At 35.6% G+C, this 26,871-nt stretch overlaps 1 protein-coding gene across 1 annotated transcript; it reads right to left on the bottom strand.

Annotated features, from left to right (window-relative positions):
• On the bottom strand, nucleotides 1-26,639 carry LOC134827900 (probable E3 ubiquitin-protein ligase HERC2). Its single transcript, XM_063840772.1, is given in 14 exon segments — nucleotides 1-297; nucleotides 366-494; nucleotides 1,262-1,647; nucleotides 1,650-2,894; nucleotides 4,558-7,707; nucleotides 7,768-7,923; nucleotides 7,992-8,285; nucleotides 9,374-9,572; nucleotides 9,889-12,892; nucleotides 16,063-17,556; nucleotides 18,485-20,721; nucleotides 23,427-25,013; nucleotides 25,817-26,055; nucleotides 26,113-26,639. Coding segments are annotated over 14 exon segments (14,442 nt in total). The 5' UTR covers nucleotides 26,426-26,639; the 3' UTR covers nucleotides 1-288.
• Nucleotides 26,640-26,871: the final 232 nt, after the last annotated feature.

The raw sequence follows: 26,871 nt of genomic DNA on the forward strand, positions 1-26,871 counted from the left end.
GCGAATAATTAATTTTCTCTTTTTTTCTTCGTCTACATTTTTTGATATTTGGAAGTTTTTTTTTAAACTTGCAACTATTCTAACTTTGAAATAAATTTATTTTTTAAGTAAAAGCTACAAATAATCTGCATCTTTCTTCAAACACTTTTTTTTCATAGGCACACACTCAAAATTCTCGTTTTTTTTTAAGTAGGAAAAATAATTTTACAAAAATTTCGTATGGACGCTTCAAGTCTTATCGTTCAAAAAAGTTAAAAGATATTTTTTTTCTTTGCTGATTTTTCATCTTTAGGCAATCTGAAAGAAATTTAAAAAATAATTAATAAAAAAATTGATAATTTTTAGTAAAATAAATAAGAACTTACAGATTCAAAATCGCTGTTGTCTTCGCTTCCAGTAGCTTCTGTAGGATCAGCAGCAACTCTTGCGTATTCGTCAGTATCGATGCTCTTGCAGAAATGAATGGCATATTTGAGTTTTTCCATTAATACAAGCTGAAAAGAAATTTAAAAAATTTTTTTATTAATTTTTATGTTTTTTTTTATATAAAATTTAATTATTTAGACAAAAATTAACTAATTTTTATAAATTCTTACACTTTTAAAATAATTTTTGATATTTTTATTTTTTTTTTTATTTTAATTTTTTTTTTAATTTTCTTTTAAGATAGATTTTTATAATTAAAAAATTTTTAAAATTCAAAAAATAATAAAAAAAAATAAAATTGTTTTTGAATTTCATTTTGACGAATATTTTTAATTCGATCTTTATGAATTTTTATAAAAAAACGAAGGAAAATAATAAAAAAAAGTTTGAAATCAAAAAAGTTTTTCAATTCAAATAAAAAATTAAAATAAATAATTTAAAATTTTTCAGAATTCATTTATTATATTTTTTTTCCATTGAATTTAAATATTTTTAATTTTTATTTATTTTCTGAAATTTTTCTTAATTTGTAAATTTTTATTTTTTATTCTTTGAGATTTGTTTACTGATTTATCGTTAATTTTTATAATTTAAAATATTTTAAAATTTATTTTTGTATTTTAATTTATTTAATTTTATTTCATAATTTTTTATATAATTAAATATTTAATTTTTTGACTTATTTATTTTTATTTTGTTTTTTTTTCATATTTTTTTTTTTGATAAGATTTTTAATTATTTTCTAAAATTATTATAATTTTTAATTTAATTTTAATTTATTCTAATTTTTAATATTTTTTAAAATAAAATTTCTAATAAAAAAAATATCACTCACCTTGCATGAATAACGCGGCATTTTAAGCAGGAAAAAGCATGTGTAACTCTCTGGCAGAAAATGATCCGGCGGATTGTACTTATCAAGCACTTGCAGCACGAAATCTCGTCCTCTAAAATCAGCTATTGTTCGTGGCAATCTCGTGCGTCCCCAAACGAACCGCAGGAACAACGACCTCTCATGATTCGAAAATTCCTCCATGACTTCCCAGAACCACTGAACCAAGGGACTTGTTGATTCGACGCCTTTATACGTCGCCACGGTCTTCAACAATCCCATTTCGATCTCGGGCGATCCACAAACCATCGTTTGAAGCTCCGTCGCGGAAAACAGCGACAACAAGGGAACCGGAATAACTTTACTCATGCCATCTCGAACGGCTTTACTTGCTCATCAAACTCGTGAATTCGATAATTCAGCGCTAATTTCACGTATTCATGACGATTTTGCGGCGTAATTCTCGTGTATTTCGTACTTAAGGGGACTTCATGTCCTTTTGCCGACGGCGTTGAGAACGGGAGTTCCATCGATTGGAAAATTTTCGGGTCATCCATGTCGCGAATGCACAAAAGGCCTGTCACGTAATCGCGATCGACTTCGGTTAAATCTGTCGGGCGCAACATTTCGCCGCCAAGTTGATGCCAAACGGGTTCTGCCAAATTTAAGCTTAACGGAGATCCAGTTCGTACAGCAATTCCCATGAGGACCCCCAAGAAACGGAACATGTTCATATGCAAGACGCTTTGTTGCGTGGGATCCAAGAGGAAACAATCGCGATTCGCTCCAGCTTCTCCTCGTCCGTTTGGGGTTTGAATTAGCAACGGAATGCTGCCATTTTGGAGTTCATCACACATTTCGGCGATCGATTCACTAAATCCGCCGCCACAATCGTCGACACTTTCTCCGACGAATTTCACTTTCCACACGCGATGCGGCATCAAAAGTGCTTCCGAGTTCAAAAGAGGCAATTTTTGCACCATTTGACCAAAAACGCTCTTCATTCCATCCGTTCCAGCAAGTCCATTGCCCGATTTTGATCTCGATCGTTTCACCTGAATGCGATTTAGCTCAATTATGGGTCCATGCGGTTTGTCACGAACCATCGTCGTTTGAATTATTTTACGAAAAGCGGTTTCTTTGATATTTGCGCAAATCACATCTTTCAACGAGGCAAGCGAAAGTTCCCCAGAAATTTGCAACATTGCCAAACAAGGACAAATTAACTCGGAAAAGTGATGCAAAAGCACGAGACGAGCATGCAAAGCTTCCGGTTGGATGTCACGAATGAGATCGAATTCGATGGAGGGCAGCGGAGGCGGGCGAACAGCTTCGTTCAATTGATATGTCGACAGTGCCAAAGTGTGTGCGGAGCCGCAAATGACCTTGACAATGTGTTTTCCTTGCAATGCGGTTACGAGACGAGGGCGTTGAATGGCAGTTACAGTTCCGTCGCCGAGTTGACCTTCGTCGTTGTCGCCCCAACTGAAGACTTCGCCACTTTCGCTGCACGCGACGCAATGTAATGAGCCTGTGGCGATGGAAATTATCTTTTTTCCTTGTAAAGCGGCGATTTTCTTCGGGCGACGCACGTGCTCGGTGTTTCCGTGACCCAAGCGATGGTAGTCTCCTTTGCCTAAAATGAGATAATATAAAAAAATTAAGTTTTGTGAATTAAATTTTTATTAAAATTGTTGTATATTTCAACTTTAAGGTCGACTTTAAGAAATATTTTTTTCTTCTAAATTTCAAAAAAAAAAATACAATAAAAATAAATTTAAAAAAATTGAAAAAATGAATTAAAAAAAAAATAAATTTAGGAAAAATGCGAAAAAGCGTTATGGAGCAAAATTTATCAAAAAATATGTAAGAAAGGACTTAATATTCACTTCCAGCTATAAAATTTATCAAATTTAGGTTGAAAAATTATTTTGGATGGTTCATAACGTAATTTCATAAATATATATTTGAATTAAATATTAAAAATTATTTTTTTAATTTTAATTTTATATTTAATTTTGTTAAATTGAAAATTTGAGATTTAAAAAAATAAATAATTAAATTGTATTTTTTATTATTATTTTTTTATTATGATGGAAAAAAAATTTAAAAATTATTTTCTTTTATTTAATCTTATTTTTTTTTATATTATTAAGGCCGCTCCAAATTTATTTCGAACTTTTTGTCCCAAAAACTTTTTTTCAAAATGGGGGGGGGGGGGCAAAATAAAAAAAAAAATTTGAAATACTTTTTCATACAAAATGACATAATTTTATAATTTCATAAGTTTTTGTCATTAATCAATATTTTAGTTGATTTTGTAATTTTTACATTGAGATTTGATAATTTAAAGTTTATCTCAGAGTATTTCAAGTTAAAAATTAAAACAAAAAAATTTCTTAAAAAAACTGTCAAAAAATTTTAAAAAATAATTTTTTTGAAAAAAAATGTAACGAAGAAAGTTCATGTTAAAATACGATTTACAATACAAAAATTCTTAAAAATTGAAAATTTTTTAAAAAATTTTGTGAAATTCCTTGAAAAAATATGAAAAAAGACCAAAAAACGGTCAATTTTGATGAAATTTTCAACTTTTTTTTTTTTTTTATTTTGCCCCATTGGATTTTCGACTTTTGAAATGGGGCATGGGACAAAAAGTTCAAAAAAAATTTGGAGCGGCCTAATATTTTTTTTATTTTCGAATTAAAAAATTAAAAATTTAAATTAATTCAAAAATTTTAACCTTTCGACAAAACATGTAATAATTTAATATAATAAATATTAGGCGAATAAATTTAATATTTTCATTTTTTGTCCCATGAGGATTTTCTCGAGGGGGGGGAAATAAAAAAATAAATATTTTTGAATTTTTTGTTTGTAATTTTTTAACGTTTTTAGACGTTAAACGTTGATTCTTAACATTTATTTAATTTTAGTTTATATTATTTTAAAATTTGAACTAAAAAGTAAAAAAAAATCAACAAAATCTCCCAAAATAAAAATTTTTGAAAAAAAAATAATTTTGGTCACGTGACTTTCAAAAAATTGTTTTTCAACATTTCAATAGAAAATGTCGTAATTAAGCAAATTTCTTTAGTTTTTTTGTATAATTTTACCATAAACAGTAATTTTTCATGATTTTTTAATATAAAAATTCCAAAATATGTCAAAAATATTTGTGTTTTATATTTAATTTTTATTTTTCCCCCTGAATTTTTTCGACAAAATCGGAGGGGGGGGAGACAAAAAATGGATATATTATATTTATTCGCCTTAGTAATTTATAAAAATCAACTCACCCCATGAATAAACACTTCCTGATCTCGTCAACGCTACCGAAAACTGACTTCCGCACTCAACTTTGATAACTCCCAATCCCGCGAGACTTTCAATCTTCATCGGTTGCTTACATCCATCACTTCCGCCTCGTCCCAATTTTCCATAATCTCCATCGCCCCAAGACCAAACGTTATCATCATCCGTTATGCAAAGCGTTTGCGCATCTCCGCTTCCGCACGCAATATCAATCGCTCGATATCCCAACAATCCTTCCACGAGTTTCGGCGACAACTGATCTTCCGAATCTCCGTGCCCAAGTCTTCCGTATCGTCCCTTGCCCCATGTCAAAACATGTCCTTGATTCGTAATACACGCAGAATGAGCACTTCCACACGCGATATCGATCACTCCGAGTCCCGAAAGGCTCTCAATGAGCTTCGGTCTGTCGTAAGAATCACGATTTCCATGCCCAAGTTTCCCATCTTCACCTTCGCCCCAACTGAAAACTTCCCCATCAGCTGAAAGAGCGATGCAATGCTTTCCGCCCGAGTTGACAGCGACTTTTTTGATGACAACATGCTGCAAGGACTCGATCAACGTTGGCGTCGTGACACTTTCGATGCCTCCAATACCCAAACGACCTCCGGCATTGTATCCCGTGGCATAAACTTTACCATCAGGCGTCACGGCGTAAAGCGTTTGTTCGCCTCCCGCGATCTGAATGGGTCTCAAAAGGCTTAGAGCTTCACACGGCGTCGGAATTTTGATGCGACTTCCATCTAAACCTCCCAATTGTCCTCTGTGGTTGTGACCCCAACCGAAAATCGTCGAAGCGCCGCCCCACGAGAACGCCCAATCCTCCGGACGTCGATTGAACCACTGCAAAAGCTGGGCATCGTGTTGCGCATTGAAAAATTCGTGATCTTCATGCATCATTTTTGTTCCTTCGGCAAATTCGTGCAACGAGCAGGGGGCGGATTGGGCGCCATCCGAACTTTGACTCAAATTTGAGTGACTTGACGTGATCGAAAGTGACATACTGCCACTCGAAACGGGAATTTGCGAGTTTTGAGCTTGAATATTATTAAAATAGCTCGAAATTGACGTCGGCGCTGACATTTCAATGAGTTTCCTTCGCACTTCCATGCAAAAAGATCTTGGCAATTGCGTTCTACGGGTCAAACTTTGAGCAACTCGAACTGCCGTGCAATATCTCCTGAACCAGGACCACTTGTGAGCATCATTTTGCGGCAAGAGATTATCAATTTGCATGTCACAAGCCAACGAGACGAGTGTTTTAAAGTAATCCGAGTGCATCAGATGAACCCCATTTCGCACTTGGGGCTCCTCGAATTCGTATTGTCGCAAAATAATCGGAATCAGAGGCATTAAAATCGCATTAATTTGCGGGTCTGTCGGCTTGGGGGCGTGTTTTGAGCATAAATATTGGTGCATTTTCTTCAGAGACCAAATCCTTTGCGGGACTGTTAAGCGACTAATTTGAGCACATTGCGCCAACGCTGATACAAGTCTCACTAAAATTGTCGTATTTTTCGGTTCCAAGCTCGAATCCAGCAACGCCATCACTAACTGGATATCGGGTTGCGACAAAATCGTTCGATCTGAACCGAGTTGCTGCAAATAATCCGCCGGCATGATGCCATGAACGTAAAATCGCCATCCCCATCCGTTGACGGAATTGTCACTCGTGAACTTCCATTTCATTTCTTCGCCTGGAATGCGAATTTCGGGCGCCCATTGAGCAAAATCGCGACCCGAACGTGTCGCAACGACTTTTCCCGTGGCATCCATGATGATCAGCGGATCGTTTCGCTTCTCCGTGGAACATTGCGAATCGAATTCAATACGTAACGCGATCGCTCCGGGAATTTTCACGTTGCCACTTAGCGTGATATCATCGATATACGGATGATTTGTCTCTTGCACGATAGGTTTCGGTACTCGTCCGAGATGATGTCCGCTCGTGCAAATATCCTCAAGTTCCGTTATACAAGTTTCCAGCAACATGTTCGAGATGGAGGGCGCATTGGAGCCTAAAGCAATTAGCGTATTGGCGATTGTCTCGGTTGCATTGGGGTAATCAACGCGTCCCGAAACACTCAATTTCAGCAATTCGATTAGACTTCGTGCCTCGGATTCGCCAAAAAGTGTCGTGAAGTCATCCAAGCCAGTTAAGGACGTTTCGTTGATGATTTCTTCTTGGTTTGTCATTGTCGCGGCGATGATACTCATGGCACTGGCACTCATTTTCGAGTGTTTTTGTGTGGCATTGACACTACTGACGCTCGCCGAAAGCGATAAACTGCCCGTTAAGCTGCGATAGGCATTTAAAACGCCACTTGTGCTTGCTACCGTGGGATTCGGGATGCTATTTGGGGTCTCAGGTTCCGGCATTTCATTATTTGGCATGGAATTTGCATCGACAGGAGCTTCTCCGGCGCCTCCTTGAACGATATCCTCATGGGAAGTCGATGGTTTTTGATTATTTTCCTCGTCGTCGTCGAGAATCGGACTCAAATTTGTGGTTTTTTCGCGTTCGATGCTGTAACTCTTCTCCATTTCGCGTTGTTTATGGATCTGAGTGTGAGATGTTAACGCAGCGATGACACAGGAACGCGCTTGAAGGATACTCATGGCGTTTAAAACATGCGACAATCCAGCTTGACGAGCTCCGAGACTTTCAAGCGATAAAATACTTTCAGACAAGCTTTGGCGCTTCTTGGATGACGATAAAATAGCAGGAGTTGCCGTTGTTTCAGCGTCAGATTGGTACAAACCTAAGCTGTAACCGCCCAAAGGGTCTTTTGTCGTCTCGAATTTCACGGGTTCTTTTTTGTCGAGTTCGTTGTTGCTGTTCGGTAAGGTCCATGCGATGGAATGACTGCTTCCGCAAGCGACGCGTTGTATGGGGATGCCTTCTAAACCGAGAACGAGACTTGGTTTCTTGTTTACGATGGTATTTCCGCTGCCTTGTTGACCGTGATCATTGTCGCCCCATGCGTAAACTGATCCAGATTGGGATACGGCGAGACAATGTAACGCTCCGACAGCGACATGGATGATTTTTTTGCCTTTTAAGCCTTGAATGGGGGTTGGTTTGCGCACATGTTGGTCAGTTCCGTGTCCCAAACGATAATAATCGCCCTTGCCTTGAAGAAAAAAAATAATTTTTTTAAATTTTTTTAAGAAATTTTGATGAAAAAACTCACCCCAGGTCCAAACTTCGCCATTTTTCGTTAAAGCAAGACTAAATTGCGCTCCACATTCGATTTGAACGACGCCCTGCCCGTTTAATCTTTCGACTTGATGCGGCACAGAACATCCTTCGGAGCCTCCTCGACCTAATTTTCCGAAATCGCCATCGCCTGTTAATTATTTTTCGAATTTTTACTCAAATTTTCGTTCAAATTTAATAAATTTTTAATTTTCTTACCCCACGAATAAACCAATCCCTCGTCAGTTAATGCCAAAGTTTGTGCATCGCGACTTCCGCAAGCTACTTGAACAACTCTTTGTCCCACGAGAGCTTGAACGAGACGAGGTTTCAGTTGTGTCGAGTTATCGCCGTGTCCTAAGCGACCATATTCTCCGAGTCCCCAAGTATAAAGTTCGCCAGAAGAAGTGATTGCAGCACTGTGAGATGATCCGGCAGCAATGTCACGAATTCGTTTGTTGCGAAGCGTTTCGATCATTTTTGGTTTTTCTAAAGTGATGCGATTGCCGTGTCCTGTGAAAAATTATTTTGAAATATAGAAAATGGTAGTTTGTGATTTTTTTTTAAATAAATTGTAAAAAATTAAAAAAAAAAAATTAAAACTTATAAATTATTAAATTAAAATTATAAATTTCATATTTGTTTAAAAATATTTTTAAAAAAAATTAAAAAAAATTACTTATTCCTATCTTTATAAATATTTTGACTTAAATTTTTAAAAATTTTTTTGAGCCCTCATAATAACATTTTTCACAAAAAAATAATTTTCTAATGCCAAAACCTTTTTTTTGGAGATGATCTACAAAAGGATTTTGAAAAATTTTGAGCCCTTAATGAGAAAAAGGATAAATCGCACAATTGCACAAAATTTCATATCTAATGCCAAAACATTCAATTTGAGCTGGAGAACAGTGATCTACAAAAGTTGAAAAAATTTTGAAAAAATATGTGAAAAATGATTTGACTTAAATTTTTTTTTTGAATTTTTTTTTTCAATTTCCTGTACATTCGAAAACGCAAAATTTTTTTTTTTCTAATGCCAAAACCTTCAACCGTTTTTTTCGAGTTCAAGTTGACTTTTTATAAATAAAATTTAATAAAAAAACATCTTTAAATGGCTCCTGTACATCAAAAACGCAAAATTTAGAAAAAGTCCAAAACAAAAGTTGTTTCTAATGCCAAAACCTTCAATTTGAGCTGGAGAACCGTGATCTACAAAAGTTGAAAAAATTTTCATTGTTGTGAATGATTTTCATGTTTAAAACGGATGAACCGTCTAACATCTTTAAATGGCTCCTGTACATCGGAAACGCAAAATTTAGAAAAAGTCCAAAACAAAAGTTGTTTCTAATGCCAAAACCTTCAATTTGAGCTGGTGAACCGTGGTATAGCTCAATTTTGAAAAATCGGTACGTGAGCTCTCATAATATTTTTAATATTTTTTTATTTAAAAGATTTTAAATCTTTTGTTAATAAAATTTCGTTTTTTAAAACTTTTTTAAAAATAAATTGATTTCGATTATTTAAAAAAACAATAATGAAAATTTTTATCATTTTTAATTTTTGAAAATTTATCAAAGCTCAAATAAAATAATTCTTACCTAATTTGCCATCTTCTCCTTCTCCAAACGAAAATACTTTTCCATCTAACGTCAACGCCAACGCATGTTTTCCTCCTGAATGAACTGCAACTTTTTTCACGACATATTGGCTCAAAACTGGGACTAATTGCGGGCTTGGCACATTATTATTATGCCCCAATCCAAGACGCCCATTTGTTCCTTCGCCGCATGCGTATAACTTTAAAAAAAATTAGGTATTAAAAAAATTTAAATTTAATATCTGGAAAAGTGGCTTGTTAAATTTATCAGCGTTTGAACTTCAAAACGCTGATTTTTTTGTTACGTCAAATATCGACCCAATATGAACAGAAATGAACTTTAGAATGAATATTTATTCAATTTTAGGCTTAAAACTGATCGAAAAAAATTTAAGCGTTTGAACTTCAAAACGCTGATTTTTATATTACGTCAAATATCGATTCAATTTTAGCTTTAAAATCGATCAAAAATTGGTTAAAAAATTGACTTTTTTTCACATAAAAATAATTTCTTACCTTCCCATCCTGCGACACAATAAACAACGACTTTGATCCTCCGGCAATATGAATCGGCTTCAATTGACTCAAAACCTGCGAATACGTCGGCAACTTCACTTTCGACCCTTTCAAGCCCCCAAGTTGCTCCTTGTCATTCAAACCCCACACGAGAACTTTCGACATGCATTCATTCGACGTGGTTGGCTTATCATCCGGATGACTCGAGGTCGTCGTAAAACTCGGTTCGATCGACGCATCCGTATCACACGCCAAAAATGCCGCATTCGTCAGCATCAGCTCCAAATCCGTTTGTTTTTTACGCCCAACGATATTCAAGCCGTGCACTTTGCACTGAATCCCGTTGTTGCGACATTGTTTGATCACAATTTCAATAAATTGGTAATATTGTTTCATTTCCGTGAGTAACGGGACGACAGTTTCGCACGAATTGACACTGACCCAACTGAGATCCTTCATATTTTGAATGGAATCGCCAACTTTGACCTTGAGCAAGGACGGCATGTGCGAACAATCGTCTGCATCGACGACAATCGATAAAGAATGGATCAAAATATTTTCATGCATCTCCAAACGGATCCACGGTCTTCCCTGCGTGTTGGAACTTTGCCAATAACTCGCCGATTTGTTCAATAAAAATTTCGCTGAAGCCTCGTTCGATGAAACTGTCAACGTTTTGATGCATCTGGACCAGTCATCGATGATATCGTACGTGTTAACTGCGGATCCGGGCGTAAAATTGCTCTGAACGACTTCCAATTCTTGCGGATGGCAATTCCATCGCGGTTGTTGCGGAAAATCTACGGTAATATCGTTCCCATTGATGGCTGTAACTCGTCCCACGCTATTTTTGGGCAACCAATTCCATCGATATCGTGCCGCAGTACTGCTTGCGGTGACTTTATACCGTACTTGACACCCGACAGCGAGTTGTTGGGTCGCATCTGAGGCCAAAACGGGCGCATCTAAGATCTCCAAGTGCACAAATCGCATCCAATAGGGCCTATCATGTCGCTGCCAGTCGACACGAACATTTAAATCATGCAAACCTTCACATTCGGTCTTTTGCACTGTCCCAATTTCGCCTTCGCGGATCTCCTCAAAGTCCCGACAGCATCGCACGATCATCCCAGGTCTGATAACGCCTCGAATATACATCGCGTATTGATCTGCGGACTTGAATTCGTCTCGTGTTTGATACCGCACGACAATTCCGTCGTGATTTGAGCTGCTTTCCATGTCGGAAGTGATGCTGTCGGTGTCGTCAATGAATTCCGAGTCATTTATCGACAACGCTCCAAAGGCATGAGGCAACCCGACTTCGGGATGTTCCAAAATCCATTGCACAATTTGATCGACAGTGGGCGTAACTTCCGTATGAGTTGTCAAAGCTTTGATAGCTACTTCGACACTCTTCCGATTGAAGCCCATTTCCATGATTTGAGCAACTAACGGGCACGGCGGAAGGCCTTTTTTGTTATTTTCCGCAGCGGCGATGGAAATTCCGCCAACAGCGCCCTCTATGGGGTCATTATTGTACACGGGCGTGCCATGAACGAGCGTTGGAAACTGCGGAATGGGTCTTGTCGCTCCCGTTGAATTATTTTCCGTGTGGATATGACTAGATAATTGCTGAGAAATGCTCAACGCTGCTAATTCCATCTCTTGGTATTTGTAACAAGCCCTCAGCGGCGAAGGTTGGGTCGCTCTTTGCAAAATAGTTTGAATCAAAATCTCATTTTCGGCTGAAAACTCGTCCTCGGAATCCGGTTTGGGGCGTTTTTGGTCCTCATCGTCGAGACTTTCGTCCGAACTTGATGCTGAAATGCCCGGAGTTCGTTGTTTTAATATTTTTCTTAAGAGATTTTGGTGTCGGTGAAGTACTCGAGTCGCTTTTAACGACGCTAAATGCAGTTGTTGCTTCCGTAAATATTTGGTTAGGATCTTGAAAGACTCCGTAACTGTCAATTCGCCCGTTTGATGCAGCAAAACAGCCCAGGAATTCAATAAAATCTCGTTCATTGTGAGACGCGACAAGCTAAAAGTCCCAATTTCGAGTGTTTCGATGACTTTGAATATCGGGACTTTTTTACTTTCATGCGAATTTCGCACGCTAACGATCACTTTGCCTTTTTTCGTCATGCGGGAAACTGTTCCGGGCTCTCCGTCGATCAGCAAATTTTGTCCGACGCGAGGGCGGGGATCATATCCGCCAATTGTGTGTAAAGTTCCTGCTACTTTGATGAGTTCCAGCTCAAAATCGTCGTTGAAATCGGTATTTTCGTGAGTTGAGGCGAGATCTGCGGCGAAACACAGCTTTTGGGACAGAAAAGAGTTGACATGATCATTCCAAAGTGGCAACGTGTGAAGTTTTCGTAGCAACGTGATGATTTCTTCAGCTACAGTGCCGGAATAACTCGCGCTGTAAAGCACGCGAGACTTGACATCGGCGGGATTTTGCAACAGTGACAAGTCGTTCGGGCAGTAGAGACAAATTTTGCCGAGAGCACCGAAAATTCTTTCAATTAACGCGGGAATTCGTTCGTTTTCGTCACTTTCCCAGTTGATTAGCGAAGTTTGAAGCAGCCGCAAACATTGGAGTTTCTTGTAGACATCTTGTTTGCCCATCACGGGAGTATCGAGCACATTCATGCACAAATCGATCCACGTGGGAGACGTTAAAAACTTCGAGAGCGCCTTTGACGATGAAATTGAGCGGATGAATCCGAATAAAGTCCATGATTCGAGACGCATGATGGAGCCGCTTTTGTTGCTCAAAATGTAATGAAACATCGAGGCGAGACCTTTGACGGCACTCACTTGCATTTTGTCAGCATGCAAGCCGGAACTGATGGAAATGATCTCGAGAAGTTTGATGCAAGCGTTTCGTAAATTTCGTGTGGGATGCGATTCGTTCGAATGGAGCCCAAATTCGTTGATGAGATCTTCGTGGTCACTTTCGCGATCAGGGGTTAGTTGTTTGAGTTCGCTGTCAGCAAGGCGACTGAAAAAGAAATATTAAAAAATTTTAATAATAAAAAAAAATCGAAATTAAATCAAGAATTTATTTTTTACAAAAAATAACGATCAAAACTGTGTCAAAGCCATTTTTGTCAAATCTTGCTCCAAATGGATTAAAATTTGTCAGAGGGCTCTAATTTATCATTTTTAATCATTTTATAACTCAAAACTGCCAAAAAATTGAAACTGAAAAAAAATTTTTTCTTTGACATAGTTTTGATTTGAAAACTAAATCAAGGCAAAAAACTGTGTCAAAAACTATGTCAAAAACTGTGTCAAAGCCAAATTTGTCAAATCTTGCTCCAAATGGATAAAAATTTGTCAGAGGACTCTAATTTATCATTTTTAATCATTTTTTAACTCAAAACTGCTAAAAAATTGAAACTGAAAAAAAATTTTTTCTTTGACATAGTTTTGATTTGAAAACTAAATCAAGGCAAAAAACTGTGTCAAAAACTATGTCAAAAACTGTGTCAAAGCCAATTTTGTCAAATCTTGCTCCAAATGGATAAAAATTTATCAGAGGGCTCTAATTTATCATTTTTAATCATTTTTTAACTCAAAACTGCTAAAAAATTGAAACTGAAAAAAAATTTTTTCTTTGACATAGTTTTGATTTGAAAACTAAATCAAGGCAAAAAACTGTGTCAAAAACTATGTCAAAAACTGTGTCAAAGCCAAATTTGTCAAATCTTGCTCCAAATGGATAAAAATTTGTCAGAGGGCTCTAATTTATCATTTTTAATCATTTTTTAACTCAAAACTGCTAAAAAATTGAAACTGAAAAAAAATTTTTTCTTTGACATAGTTTTGATTTGAAAACTAAATCAAGGCAAAAAACTGTGTCAAAAACTATGTCAAAAACTGTGTCAAAGCCAAATTTGTCAAATCTTGCTCCAAATGGATAAAAATTTATCAGAGGGCTCTAATTTATCATTTTTAATCATTTTTTAACTCAAAACTGCTAAAAAATTGAAACTGTCAAATCTTGCTCCAAAAAAAAAATTTTTCTTTGACATAGTTTTGATTTGAAAACTAAATCAAGGCAAAAAACTGTGTCAAAAACTATGTCAAAAACTGTGTCAAAGCCAAATTTGTCAAATCTTGCTCCAAATGGATAAAAATTTGTCAGAGGACTCTAATTTATCATTTTTAATCATTTTTTAACTCAAAACTGCTAAAAAATTGAAACTGAAAAAAAATTTTTTCTTTGACATAGTTTTGATTTGAAAACTAAATCAAGGCAAAAAACTGTGTCAAAAACTATGTCAAAAACTGTGTCAAAGCCAAATTTGTCAAATCTTGCTCCAAATGGATAAAAATTTATCAGAGGGCTCTAATTTATCATTTTTAATCATTTTTTAACTCAAAACTGCTAAAAAATTGAAACTGAAAAAAAATTTTTTCTTTGACATAGTTTTGATTTGAAAACTAAATCAAGGCAAAAAAACTGTGTCAAAAACTATGTCAAAAACTGTGTCAAAGCCAAATTTGTCAAATCTTGCTCCAAATGGATAAAAATTTTCAGAGGGCTCTAATTTATCATTTTTAATCATTTTTTAACTCAAAACTGCTAAAAAATTGAAACTGAAAAAAAAATTTTCCTTTGACATAGTTTTGATTTGAAAACTAAATCAAGGCAAAAAACTGTGTCAAAAACTGTGTCAAAGCCAAATTTGTCAAATCTTGCTCCAAATGGATAAAAATTTGTCAGAGGGCTCTAATTTATCATTTTTAATCATTTTTTAACTCAAAACTGCTAAAAAATTGAAACTGAAAAAAAATTTTTTCTTTGACATAGTTTTGATTTGAAAACTAAATCAAGGCAAAAAACTGTGTCAAAAACTATGTCAAAAACTGTGTCAAAGCCAAATTTGTCAAATCTTGCTCCAAATGGATAAACATTTGTCAGAGGGCTCTAATTTATCATTTTTAATCATTTTATAACTCAAAACTGCTAAAAAATTGAAACTGAAAAAAAATTTTTTCTTTGACATAGTTTTGATTTGAAAACTAAATCAAGGCAAAAAACTGTGTCAAAAACTATGTCAAAAACTGTGTCAAAGCCAAATTTGTCAAATCTTGCTCCAAATGGATAAAAATTTGTCAGAAGGCTCTAATTTATCATTTTTAATCATTTTTTAACTCAAAACTGCTAAAAAATTGAAACTGAAAAAAAAAATTTTTTCTTTGACATAGTTTTGATTTGAAAACTAAATCAAGGCAAAAAACTGTGTCAAAAACTATGTCAAAAACTGTGTCAAAGCTTTTTTTGTCAAATCTTGCTCCAAATGGATAAAAATTTGTCAGAGGGCTCTAATTTATCATTTTTAATCATTTTTTAACTCAAAACTGCTAAAAAATTGAAACTGAAAAAAAATTTTTTCTTTGACATAGTTTTGATTTGAAAACTAAATCAAGGCAAAAAACTGTGTCAAAAACTATGTCAAAAACTGTGTCAAAAACTGTGTCAAAGCCAAATTTGTCAAATCTTGCTCCAAATGGATAAAAATTTGTCAGAAGGCTCTAATTTATCATTTTTAATCATTTTTTAACTCAAAACTGCTAAAAAATTGAAACTGAAAAAAAATTTTTTCTTTGACATAGTTTTGATTTGAAAACTAAATCAAGGCAAAAAACTGTGTCAAAAACTATGTCAAAAACTGTGTCAAAGCCAAATTTGTCAAATCTTGCTCCAAATGTATAAAAATTTGTCAGAAGGCTCTAATTTATCATTTTTAATCATTTTTTAACTCAAAACTGCTAAAAAAATGAAACTGAAAAAAATTTTTTCTTTGACATAGTTTTGATTTGAAAACTAAATCAAGGCAAAAAACTGTGTCAAAAACTATGTCAAAAACTGTGTCAAAGCCAAATTTGTCAAATCTTGCTCCAAATGTATAAAAATTTGTCAGAGGGCTCTAATTTATCATTTTTAATCATTTTTTAACTCAAAACTGCTAAAATAATGAAACTGAAAAAAAATTTTTTCTTTGACATAGTTTTGATTTGAAAACTAAATCAAGAGCAAAAAAACTGTGTCAAAGCTTTTTTTGTCAAATCTTGAAAACGGCTCTAATTTATCATTTTTAATCATTTTTTTCAAAACTGGAACACCCTTAACGCATTTTTTAATAAGAAAAAAATACTTACAGATCATATTGTCCTTCCTTGCCCATGCGATACGAGTTCGTCACTCCGTTATCCCATTCAACTCGCACCCATCCATCGTCGCCAATTTCACTTATGACTCGTCCCTCGCCTTGCCCATCTTGATCTCCCCATTTCCAATCACTTCCTCTTGCAACTCTCGTTCCCATTTTCATCAACTGCGCCAATTCCGGACCCGTTAATCCCGCTTTCGACGTTTTTAATCGATTTACGACATCCTCATAAATTACCGAGAGATCCGTTTCGTGCTTATTTCCGCTTGACGTGACATTATCTCCTCCCGTTTGCTTCAAAAGTCCAATTGCGGTACCAAGAACGCCTGAATTGATCAAAAGACTCAACTCGTTTCCGTTAAATTCTTTCGCTAAAATACCAAAAAGGGCTAAAAGAAAACGCGCTCTCGGTAATTTCTTCAAAAAAACATAAGTTCCGAGATTGGAATGATCTTTTTCGCCGTGCGGTTTGGGTTTTCCGTTGTGCCACGTGTTATCTTGGTTCACGTGTTTTTGAAGTTCTTTGATCGCCCATTCGATGATCATGGATTGCGTGATAATCAAGTCACTTTTCTGGAATGCCGTGATGAGATTCAAGTTTTCGAGGATGTTGTCCATGTAACGATTCGAATTTTTGTCCAAATGAACCCCGATGAAGCCCAAAAAGAGGTTATACTGAACGGCATCCAGCAATCCTTTGACTTTCAGGAGTTCCAAGAACATTTCGAGACCTTGTTTTCGTATTTGGTAACGCTGAATTTGACAAAACATCGCTCGTCGTAAGGTTTCGACGTCGATACTTTCTTGCACAATAAAATCGACGATTTGTGTGGCAATTGTGTTCTTACTGTTTGCGAATTGGGACTCGATGAGACACTTTTCCGTGAGTTTTACGATGACTTCGTTGATCAAATCGTGCGTATCTTCGATATTTTTCTGTTTTATGTCGATATCCGTGCTTTCGTTCGTCGGCGTTTTAATTTCATCACACGATTCGCGTCGTTTTTCCTCCATTTCGTCGCCGCCATCGACCAAATCGACGAGATTTTCGTTGGAATATTGTTTGTTTTCGATGACATTCGCGCCACTCGGAGTCGAGGAACGCGTATTGAGATTCTCGGTGCTCGCAACTTTCGTGAGATCTTCGTTTGAGAGACGAATTGGCAAGTCGGCGAGCAGATTTTCCGTTGATTTTGCGTTTTTGCTCGCACTTTGGATGGAAACGTTTAAAATGTCTTCGGGACGAACGTTTTTCTTTTTGGCATCGCGAATGTTGGCGATGACACGACGAGCGGCGTCCTTGAAACGCGGCGATTTGTACAGTAAGTAGAGACGTTTCAAGCCCATTTGCTCGATGCTCACAGCAGGTCGGATTTCGTAAAGGAGGAAACGACATTTGTCCATCATGGGAGCGCAAACTTCCTTGTAGCTGCGGTTTAGTTGTTGGCGCATCTTGATGAGGGCCCATTTTGTGTGATGAACACTGAAAATGAAAAAAAAGTTAAAAAATTGATTAAAAATTAAAAAAAATGTCTTTGGATGTCTTTTGGATGGTTCTCAAGCTTGAAAATTGAAAAATAAAAAATACGTAATTTTCATCTTGAGAGCCCATTTGATGGTTTTTAAGCTTGAAAGTCATCAAAAGTAATGGAAAATGCCTTTGGATGTCTTTTTGAAGGTTCTCAAGCTTGAAAATTGAAAAATAAAAAATACGTAATTTAAAAAATCTTGAGAGCCCATAATAGTTCGATTTTTAAATAAAAAATACGTAATTTTCATTTTGAAATGGTTTTTTCAAAATTAATGATGTGTCCCCATTTGAAGCCAAATTTGATGGTTCCAAGCTTGAAAAATCAAAAGTAATGGAAAATGCCTTTGGGTGTCTTTTTGAAGGTTCTCAAGCTTGAAAATTGATAAATAAAAAATACGTAATTTTCATTTTGTGACCCCATTTGATGGTTTTTAAGCTTGAAAGTCATCAAAAGTAATGGAAAATGCCTTTGGGTGTCTTTTTGAAGGTTCTCAAGCTTGAAAAATGAAAAATAAAAATACGTAATTTTCATCTTGAGAGCCCATTTGATGGTTTTTAAGCTTGAAAGTCATCAAAAGTAATGGAAAATGCCTTTTGAAGGTTCTGCTTGAAAATTTTGAAGCTTAAAATCAAAAATTGATCAAAAATTTATTTTTTCGAAAAACTTTCGAAAATTTAAATTTTTGTAAGTTTTTTCGAAATTTTAAAATTGATTTTACGCATTTTCTTAAAAGTAATTCTTAATAATAGTTCGATTTTTTTTTTAATTCCGAAGTTAGTTTCGAAAATTTCGAACATTTTAACAAATTTTCGAAAATTTGAAATTAATTTCGAAAATTTTTTTTCGAACATTCTTCGAAAAATCCAAAAATCAACTTACCTTCTAATGATATCCGCAACAGGCGGCGGTAACTTTCCATGTTTCTGCCCACTCAATTCCTTATCGATCACTGCCAAAACCAACTGTCCCAAGCTTTGATGTCGTATCAACACTGCCGTCAGCAATCTTTCCAACTCCATTACCGGATGATCGCACTGAAACTCCTGATGCCAAATCAAGTGATGTTCCTTGCAATAACGCTCCGAAAGTCGATGCCACACCTGAACCAGTTGCTCCGTGAGTCTCCCTTCGCCCAAACCGTACAAAAGCGTCTCAATTCGCTGCGTCATGAGCACCGAAGACCAATTCGACATCACCTGCGGCGCATCCGAGATCTGATGATTCGAGTTTTCGGTCGGCGTCGATCCGCTGCTTCGTGCCTCGCCTTTTTCCTCGTCAAAGGGGTTCGAGGGTTGCAAAAGTTGCAGTCCTCCGGATAAAATTGGCGAATTTAGGACCGTTTTGCATTGAATTTCAGCTGGTTGCAGTTCCGTGCCTTTCTGCAAAAAGTTCGCACGCAGTCCCAAGAGGTAAGATAAAGTTCGTTCCGACTTGAAATGCGTTAATGAGATCAATTGCTGATAATTTGTCTTAATGGCTTTGTCATCAACGAGCAATTTTCCGATGCGCAAGTGTTGCGTGATGTATTCAAGCGTTGGGCGATGTTCCGGTGCACTCAGTTCCGCACTCAAGTCATTTCCGATGCCATTTTGCAACAATTCGACCGTTTCCTGATTTTCCGCAGCGTAATTTTTCACATCGTAAACACTTCCGTTGACAATAATCCATTTTCCCTCGTCCAAAATTTGATTTTCGATGTCACTTTTGCGAATTAGCGTCACTTCGTCGTGCACGACACTCGAGGGTTTTTGTTGCCCGCGACAAATAACGCCAGGCCAACCCATGTCATCCGAATCTTGGACCTCGCCGTCGCACAACATGCGATTTAGCGTATCGAGAGCATTCAAAAGGGGGATAAAGCACTTGTTCCAGTCGAAATTCGTCAAAATATGGGACTTGTCACGTTGCAGCAGCACCAATCCGATGAGCAGTTCGTACAAAAGTGTGTCGGAAATGTCGGTTTTGAGCACGTCGGCGACTCCTTCGGTGTTTTGCGACAAAACTTCTTGCGCTTTGTTGAGTGTTTGGATGCAAAGGGACACCACGTGTTGCAAATATGTCGTCAAAAGTGCTTCGGCACCTGCTAAATCTTCCGTCGTCGATTGATGGATGTACGACAGGAGGAGTCTTTGGAATTTGTGGAGCAAATCTAGGCTCGGGGACAAGGGTTCGCCGCACATTTGATCGTCTTCCATCTTCACAAAGGGCCCCAGAAGCAATTGATGGAGACGGGCTTGCGTTAAACTCGTGTTATTTCGCAAAAGTTGCTTCAAAAGATGCAACAAAGGTAAGTGATGGTCACTATTGCAGTCGAGAGGTTCAGCATTAATTGCTTGTTTCAACGCAATTTGCAGCCCTCCTTCAGCCATTAACGATCCCACGAGTAAATCTGTCATAAATCGATGTCCTGGCGTCGTCATATTACCACTAGATTCATGCCCAGCAGGCAACAGAGACGTCAAAGTTTGCGCCCGTTCCGCTGCTGTCGGCAACAAAATACTCCAACCGATTTTTAACGTCTTTTGGGCGGCATCTTGCATCGTCTTTAGTATCATCGCACCTCCGGCAAGGCTCAAAACGCGACTTTTCAAGCTCGAAAGTAGCCGAGAACCTTCGTGGAGTCCCACGCACTTTGGCGATATGCTATTTGTGATCATCGCGTGCAATTGCAGTCGCAGCAAATTCAAGCAGGCAACGGCGACGCATTCATTTTCCTGATTTGGAGTCGTTGAAGTGGCAGATTGGCCCGTTTGGGGTTGTCCCGTTTGTTGATTTTGCACGGAGGGAACGACACAAACCATGCAAAGCAGCTGATCGATGAGTCGGAAAGTGTGTTCCGTGAGATCGACGATGAAGGGGATGCGCGATGGCAAGCCGAGCATTGAGGAATGAGACCAAATGATGGAATGAGCGGCGCCGCAAGCGATGCCCGAGATACGAATGTTCAGGGGAACCGTGAGAATGGGCGTCGTGATGATGGGATCGCGCGTTACGGATGACGGGCAAATTTGACCGTGATCGTTGCGACCCCATCCGTAGACTTCGCCGGTTTTTGTCAAGGCGAGGCAATGCGCAGAGCCTACGCTGATGTGCACGATGTTTTTTCCTTCGAGGGCCTGAAAAGAAAAAAAGAAATATTTTTTTTATAATTTTTTTCTTTCATCTTAAGCTAAAAATTTGATGAAAATCGTATAAAAAATTTTTGTGTATTCTTCATCAAAATACATAAAAATTTTACAGGACATAAGATATTTTAATGGAAAACATCTTTAGAATGAATAATTATGCAATTTCAGGCTTAAAACTGGTCAAAAAATGACTTGTAAAAAAAATCAGCGTTTGAACTTCAAAACGCTGATTTTTTTATCGACCCAATATGATCAAAAATCATCTTTAGAATGAATAATTATGCAATTTCAGGCTTAAAACTGGTCAAAAAATGACTTGTAAAAAAAATCAGCGTTTGAACTTCAAAACGCTGATTTTTTTATTTCATCAAATATCGACCCAATATGATCAAAAATCATCTTTAGAATGAATAATTATGCAATTTCAGGCTTAAAACTGGTCAAAAAATGACTTGTAAAAAAATCAGCGTTTGAACTTCAAAACGCTGATTTTTTTATTTCATCAAATATCGACCCAATATGATCAAAAATCATCTTTAGAATGAATAATTATGCAATTTCAGGCTTAAAACTGGTCAAAAAATGACTTGTAAAAAAATCAGCGTTTGAACTTCAAAACGCTGATTTTTTTATTTCATCAAATATCGACCCAATATGATCAAAAATCATCTTTAGAATGAATAATTATGCAATTTCAGGCTTAAAACTGGTCAAAAAATGACTTGTAAAAAAATCAGCGTTTGAACTTCAAAACGCTGATTTTTTTATTTCATCAAATATCGACCCAATATGATCAAAAATCATCTTTAGAATGAATAATTATGCAATTTCAGGCTTAAAATTGGTCAAAAAATGACTTGTAAAAAAATCAGCGTTTGAACTTCAAAACGCTGATTTTTTTATTTCATCAAATATCGACCCAATATGATCAAAAATCATCTTTAGAATGAATAATTATGCAATTTCAGGCTTAAAATTGGTCAAAAAATGACTTGTAAAAAAAAATCAGCGTTTGAACTTCAAAACGCTGAAAAAAATCAGCGCAATTTTCAAATAATTATGCAATTTCAGGCTTTGGTCAAAAAAAAAAAATCAGCGTTTGAACTTCAAAACGCTGATTTTTTTATTTCATCAAATATCGACCTAATATGATCAAAAATCATCTTTAGAATGAATAATTATGCAATTTCAGGCTTAAAATTGTTCAAAAAATGGTAAAAAAAAATCAGCAAAAAATGACTATGTCAAAAATCAAAAAAATTTCAGGCTTAAAATTGGTCGTTTGTAAAAAAAAATCAGCGTTTGAACTTCAAAACGCTGATTTTTTTGTTACTTCAAATATCGACCCAATATGATCAAAAATCATCTTTAGAATGAATAATTATGAATCAGAAAAATTTCAGAATTCATATTACTCGGTAAAACCGTTCATAACCGAAATTTGTGAACGCATTATGAACGCTATATGTACGTAAATTTGTACGTGTATACGAGAGAATTATGAACGTTCATAATATTCATAATTCATAATTTTCGTATGATTCATCAATAGTGCAAAAAGTGATTCATTGAAATGAAAAGATTTTTGTAAAATCTTAATATAATTTTCGATGTAAAATATGACATTCGGAAATAAAAATAATTCAGAACTTTTATAAATTATGAAAATTAATAAATTTTAGATTTATTTTTTTTAATTTTTGGAATACTTGCTCCCGTATGATCAAATATTTAAAATTTATTGTTGGGAGTTGCTCGAATTTCTAAATCTAATTTAGAAAATTTTAATATAAAATTACATTTAGCATAAAATTTTAAATTAAGAGTTTTTAAAATTCTAAAATTTTAATATTCGCTAAAATAAATAAAGATTAATTTTTTGAAAATAAACTAAAAATGCTTAACATTTTTATGAAATTTTTCATGTAATTTTTAAAAAATATCTCAAAAAACTTTCAATTGTAGGGCAGTTTGCTTTTAAATTTTTTCAGAAAACGGCTAATGATTTCCACAATTGAAAATTCGAAATTTATCCAAATCTATCTAAATTTTGAAAAGTATTTTTTTATTTCACTTGAAACATGTTTTCGACAAAAAATTAATTATATTTTAAAATTTTTCACTAAAAACAAAATTTTTATAAAATCCATTCTTCATAAATTCATAATTTGTTTAGAAAAATTATGAACAAATTATGAACAAATTATGAACAATTATGAATGTTATGAATCAATTATTACCATTTATGAACGTTATGAACGTTCATGAACGATATGAACGCATATTTGTACATGAATTGGTACTTTTATGATTCATAATGGTTATGAATTTTTTGTAATCCCGCCTGGCTTTAGAATGAATAATTATGCAATTTCAGGCTTAAAACTGGTCAAAAAATGTCTTGTAAAAAAAATCAGCGTTTGAACTTCAAAACGCTGATTTTTTTATTTCATCAAATATCGACCCAATATAATCAAAAATCATCTTTAGAATGAATAATTATGCAATTTTAGGCTTAAAAATGTAAGTATTGTAAGTATTTTATTTCATTTTAAGCTAAAAATTTGATGAAAATCACATAAAAATTTTTTTCTGTATTTTTCATGAAAATACAGAAAAAATTTTATAGGCCATATTTAAGCTGAAAATTTGATGAAAATCGTATAAAAAATTTGTTTTGTTAAAAAACTTACCGTTAAAACTTTCGGTGTCGTACAATGATCCAAATTGCCGTGTCCCAATCGCCCGCCATGTCCTTTGCCCCACGTATAAACAATCCCATCTGTACTGAGCGCCACACTAAATTGACTTCCCGAGAAAACGCGCGAGATTTTCGTCAAGCATTCAATCTTCAGCGGCACTTGTGATCCATTGCTACTTCCATTTCCGAGTTTTCCAAAATCCCCATCGCCAAAGGCAAACACGACGCCCGTATCTGTCAACGCCAACGTATGACTATCGCCGCTTCCCAACGCAACATCGACTATTTTGTGACCTTGCAAGGCTTTGACGAGTGTCGGCACGTATTTATCCGTGTTTTCAGAGTGTCCCAGGCATCCGTACGTGCCACGACCCCACGTATAAAGCTCGCCAGAATTCGTGCAGCACGCCGAATACCAAGCACCAACGAAAATTCCGCTCACAATTTTGTCGGAAAGTGCGTGAACTTTGCACGGCGTGTCACGTGCTTGAGAATCGCCGAGCCCAAGTTTGCCTCCGGTGCCCGAACCCCAAGCGTAAACTTGCGTATCGGCGGTTAAGGCGAGAAAATGACTTCCTTCGCAATGAGAGGCGATTTTTATGACAACTTTGTTCTCCAAGCCCTCAACTAAGGTCTGCGACGAACTGTCGTTGCCGGAATTTTTGATGGAATAAACTTGTCCGTTACTCGAAAGGATCAAAATGCAATTGTCCGAACACACCATTTGCTGCACCTGAATTTTGTGATCCAATTCGATCGTTGACGAGCCATATTTCAAGTAATTTCCGTACGAATCGACGCCAGAATCGCAATTAAAGCCTTCCATGTCTGACGAGAACGAGCTCCAGCCCAGCGCGAAAATCTGCTGCGGTCGAATATTCTGATGTGCCTTATTCGAGAAGCCTCCAGCCGGCAAATGTGGTTTCGCAAGACGATCCAAATGACTAATTATCACGACAGCAGCTTGTTTGAGATCGATGGGCGCGTTATCGTCCTCGGGCAGTGCTAAAAATCTCAAAAACGATTCCGTGGGACTTCCGGGCAGCGAATCTGTCAAGCCAAAGTTTGCGTTGTAGTTGTTAATGTGCTCGTAACGTCGCAAAACATTCGCCAATGGAGCTCCTGAGGGTTGCGGCGGACTTCGATTGTCTTCGGTTTCGGCATCTTTCTCCCAAAGTGTCACGAGAAGCAAGACAGCTTCGAGCGAGGCGCATAACGAGCCTTTTTGCGCTGCCAATTCCAAAAGTAAATTTAGGGCGATGTGTCGATCCGATTTGGGAACCATGCAACGCCCGCCCATAATGTCGCCGAGAGCAACTTGACGCAGGAATTTAATTGACTTTTCGACGGCTTCCATCCAGATCGTTTGAGAGCCCGTGTCGAATAAGGAGGCTTCGGGGAGTGTTTGAAGGGCGTCGAGTGCTTCACCTAAGAGTTCACTGCAAAGTTCGGTGTCTTCTCCAGACTTCCAAGCACGACGGAGAAAGGCAAAGGCGAAATTGAGAGCTGCTCGAGTTCCGACACGCGCTAAGCTGAGAGTTGCTTTTTCGAAATCTTTTCCCGATGGTTTGTCGTAACTCTGGAAATAAAAGAAAATTATTTGAAAATGTTATTTTTAATATTTTTTTAAAATTTAAATTTAATTTATTATTTTTTTAAATTTTAGTTTAAATTAATTTTCAATAATTTTTAAATAAATTAGGTATTTATTTAATTAATTATTCAATTAATTATTTAAATTCATTTTTTATGAAATTATTTTGATTTTATATAAGAAAAATTTATTTTAATTTTTCTGATATTTTTTATTAAAAATTATTTTAATTAAATTTTAATACAAAAAAAAATTTTTAAAACACAAAAAATAATTAAAATAAATTCAAATAATTTTTAAAAGCTTTAATTTAAAAATAATTTGAATTTAATTTAATTAAGAGAAAAAATTAAGAAAATAAATTATTTTAAGTGATTAAAATAAGTGATTTTAAGACAAAAATATATTAAAAAAAAAATCTAAGAAAATTCTATCAGTTTATTTTTCTTTGTTTTTTAATTCTTTGAATTTAAAAAAATACTTTTTAATTAAAAATAATTAATAATTAATTTTTCGTTTGAAACTTAATTTTTTTTTAATTTTTTTTAGTTGTTTTGAAAATTTTAATTTTTAAAAGTTATTTTTATTCAAAAAATTTTTAAATAATAATTTTAATTTTTTTTTTAAATTTTTTTTTTAACTTTTGATAAAAATTTAAAATTTTTGAAGTAAAAAAAATAAAAATCAAAAAATTTAAATTTTTGAAGAAATTTCAATTTTTTTTGCTATTAAAAAATTTATTAAAACGGGACGATGCAAAAAAAATTAAATTAAAAAATGCAACTCACGTTCGCCGATTTCAAATCCATCACAGCCGGATGTAGTTCATGCACACTTTTTGTCGTGCTTTCGTCATTTTCGTGACTTTCTGGTTTCTTGTACCTCGACAGCGCAATAAAATAGCGTGAGTACACAAACAGCATGCGTTTCAACGACTGCACGGACAAACAATTCTCCGCTGCCTGATGACACAAAGCCTGTTGCTCACTCAGCAGAATTTTAATGCAATCTTGTTTTTCGTCGGAACCTGAAAAAAATTCTTATTAGAAAAATTCCTTAAAACCAAAAACATTTTTTTTCTCACTTGGAATCGGATTCCACAACCAACTATTGAAAATACTCTCGGAAGTCGTCACATTTGAGCCCAAATCCACAGATTTATCAATTGACTCGTCAATAAACGTGAAATTCGGACTCAGTTTATTTTCCATCTCAATGACCTCATTATCCTCGAGCAGGTGATTCCACAGATTGCTGAGCTCGTTCGTGGAACGCAGTGCCGACGTCAAATTCGCCTTGAGCCACTTTTTGTCGAGATGTGGCTTCGTTTTGAACTGAAAGCCGCCCTCGAGGGTCGCCGAAACGTTCGTTGGCGGAGGATCGTTCAGAGTCGCCATTGTTGTTTTTTCTTCTTTTCGCTCTATGTAGCTATTGGTTACACAGACAAACTATAATTTTTACGTTTTTCTCGCGTTTCGCGATATTTTCATCTCGGATTTCAGTTAAATTCTCTTCCGCATACTTTTTTCCGTGAATTTAAGGAGTTAAAATCTAATTTGAACTAATTTCTATTGAGTTTCTAGCAAAATACAATTTTTTTTTGACTGTTCGATGCAATTTTCTCCCTTCAATGACGAAAATTTACGCGAACAGCTGATTATGACAGCGCCTAAATTTTACAAAATTTTTGTATTTTTCACGGAAAATCTTTTAAAATACGATTTTTCTGCTAAAACCTTGAATTACAAAAGAAACTTTCGTTTTTTTTCCAAAACTTTTCATTCATACCGGAAAATTTCATCGAAAATTCTGGAAAATCGTAGAAGAAAGAAAATTGTAAGTC

This window comes from Culicoides brevitarsis, chromosome 1 (genome assembly GCF_036172545.1).
Source record: "Culicoides brevitarsis isolate CSIRO-B50_1 chromosome 1, AGI_CSIRO_Cbre_v1, whole genome shotgun sequence".
Classification (NCBI taxonomy): Eukaryota; Metazoa; Arthropoda; class Insecta; order Diptera; family Ceratopogonidae; genus Culicoides; species Culicoides brevitarsis.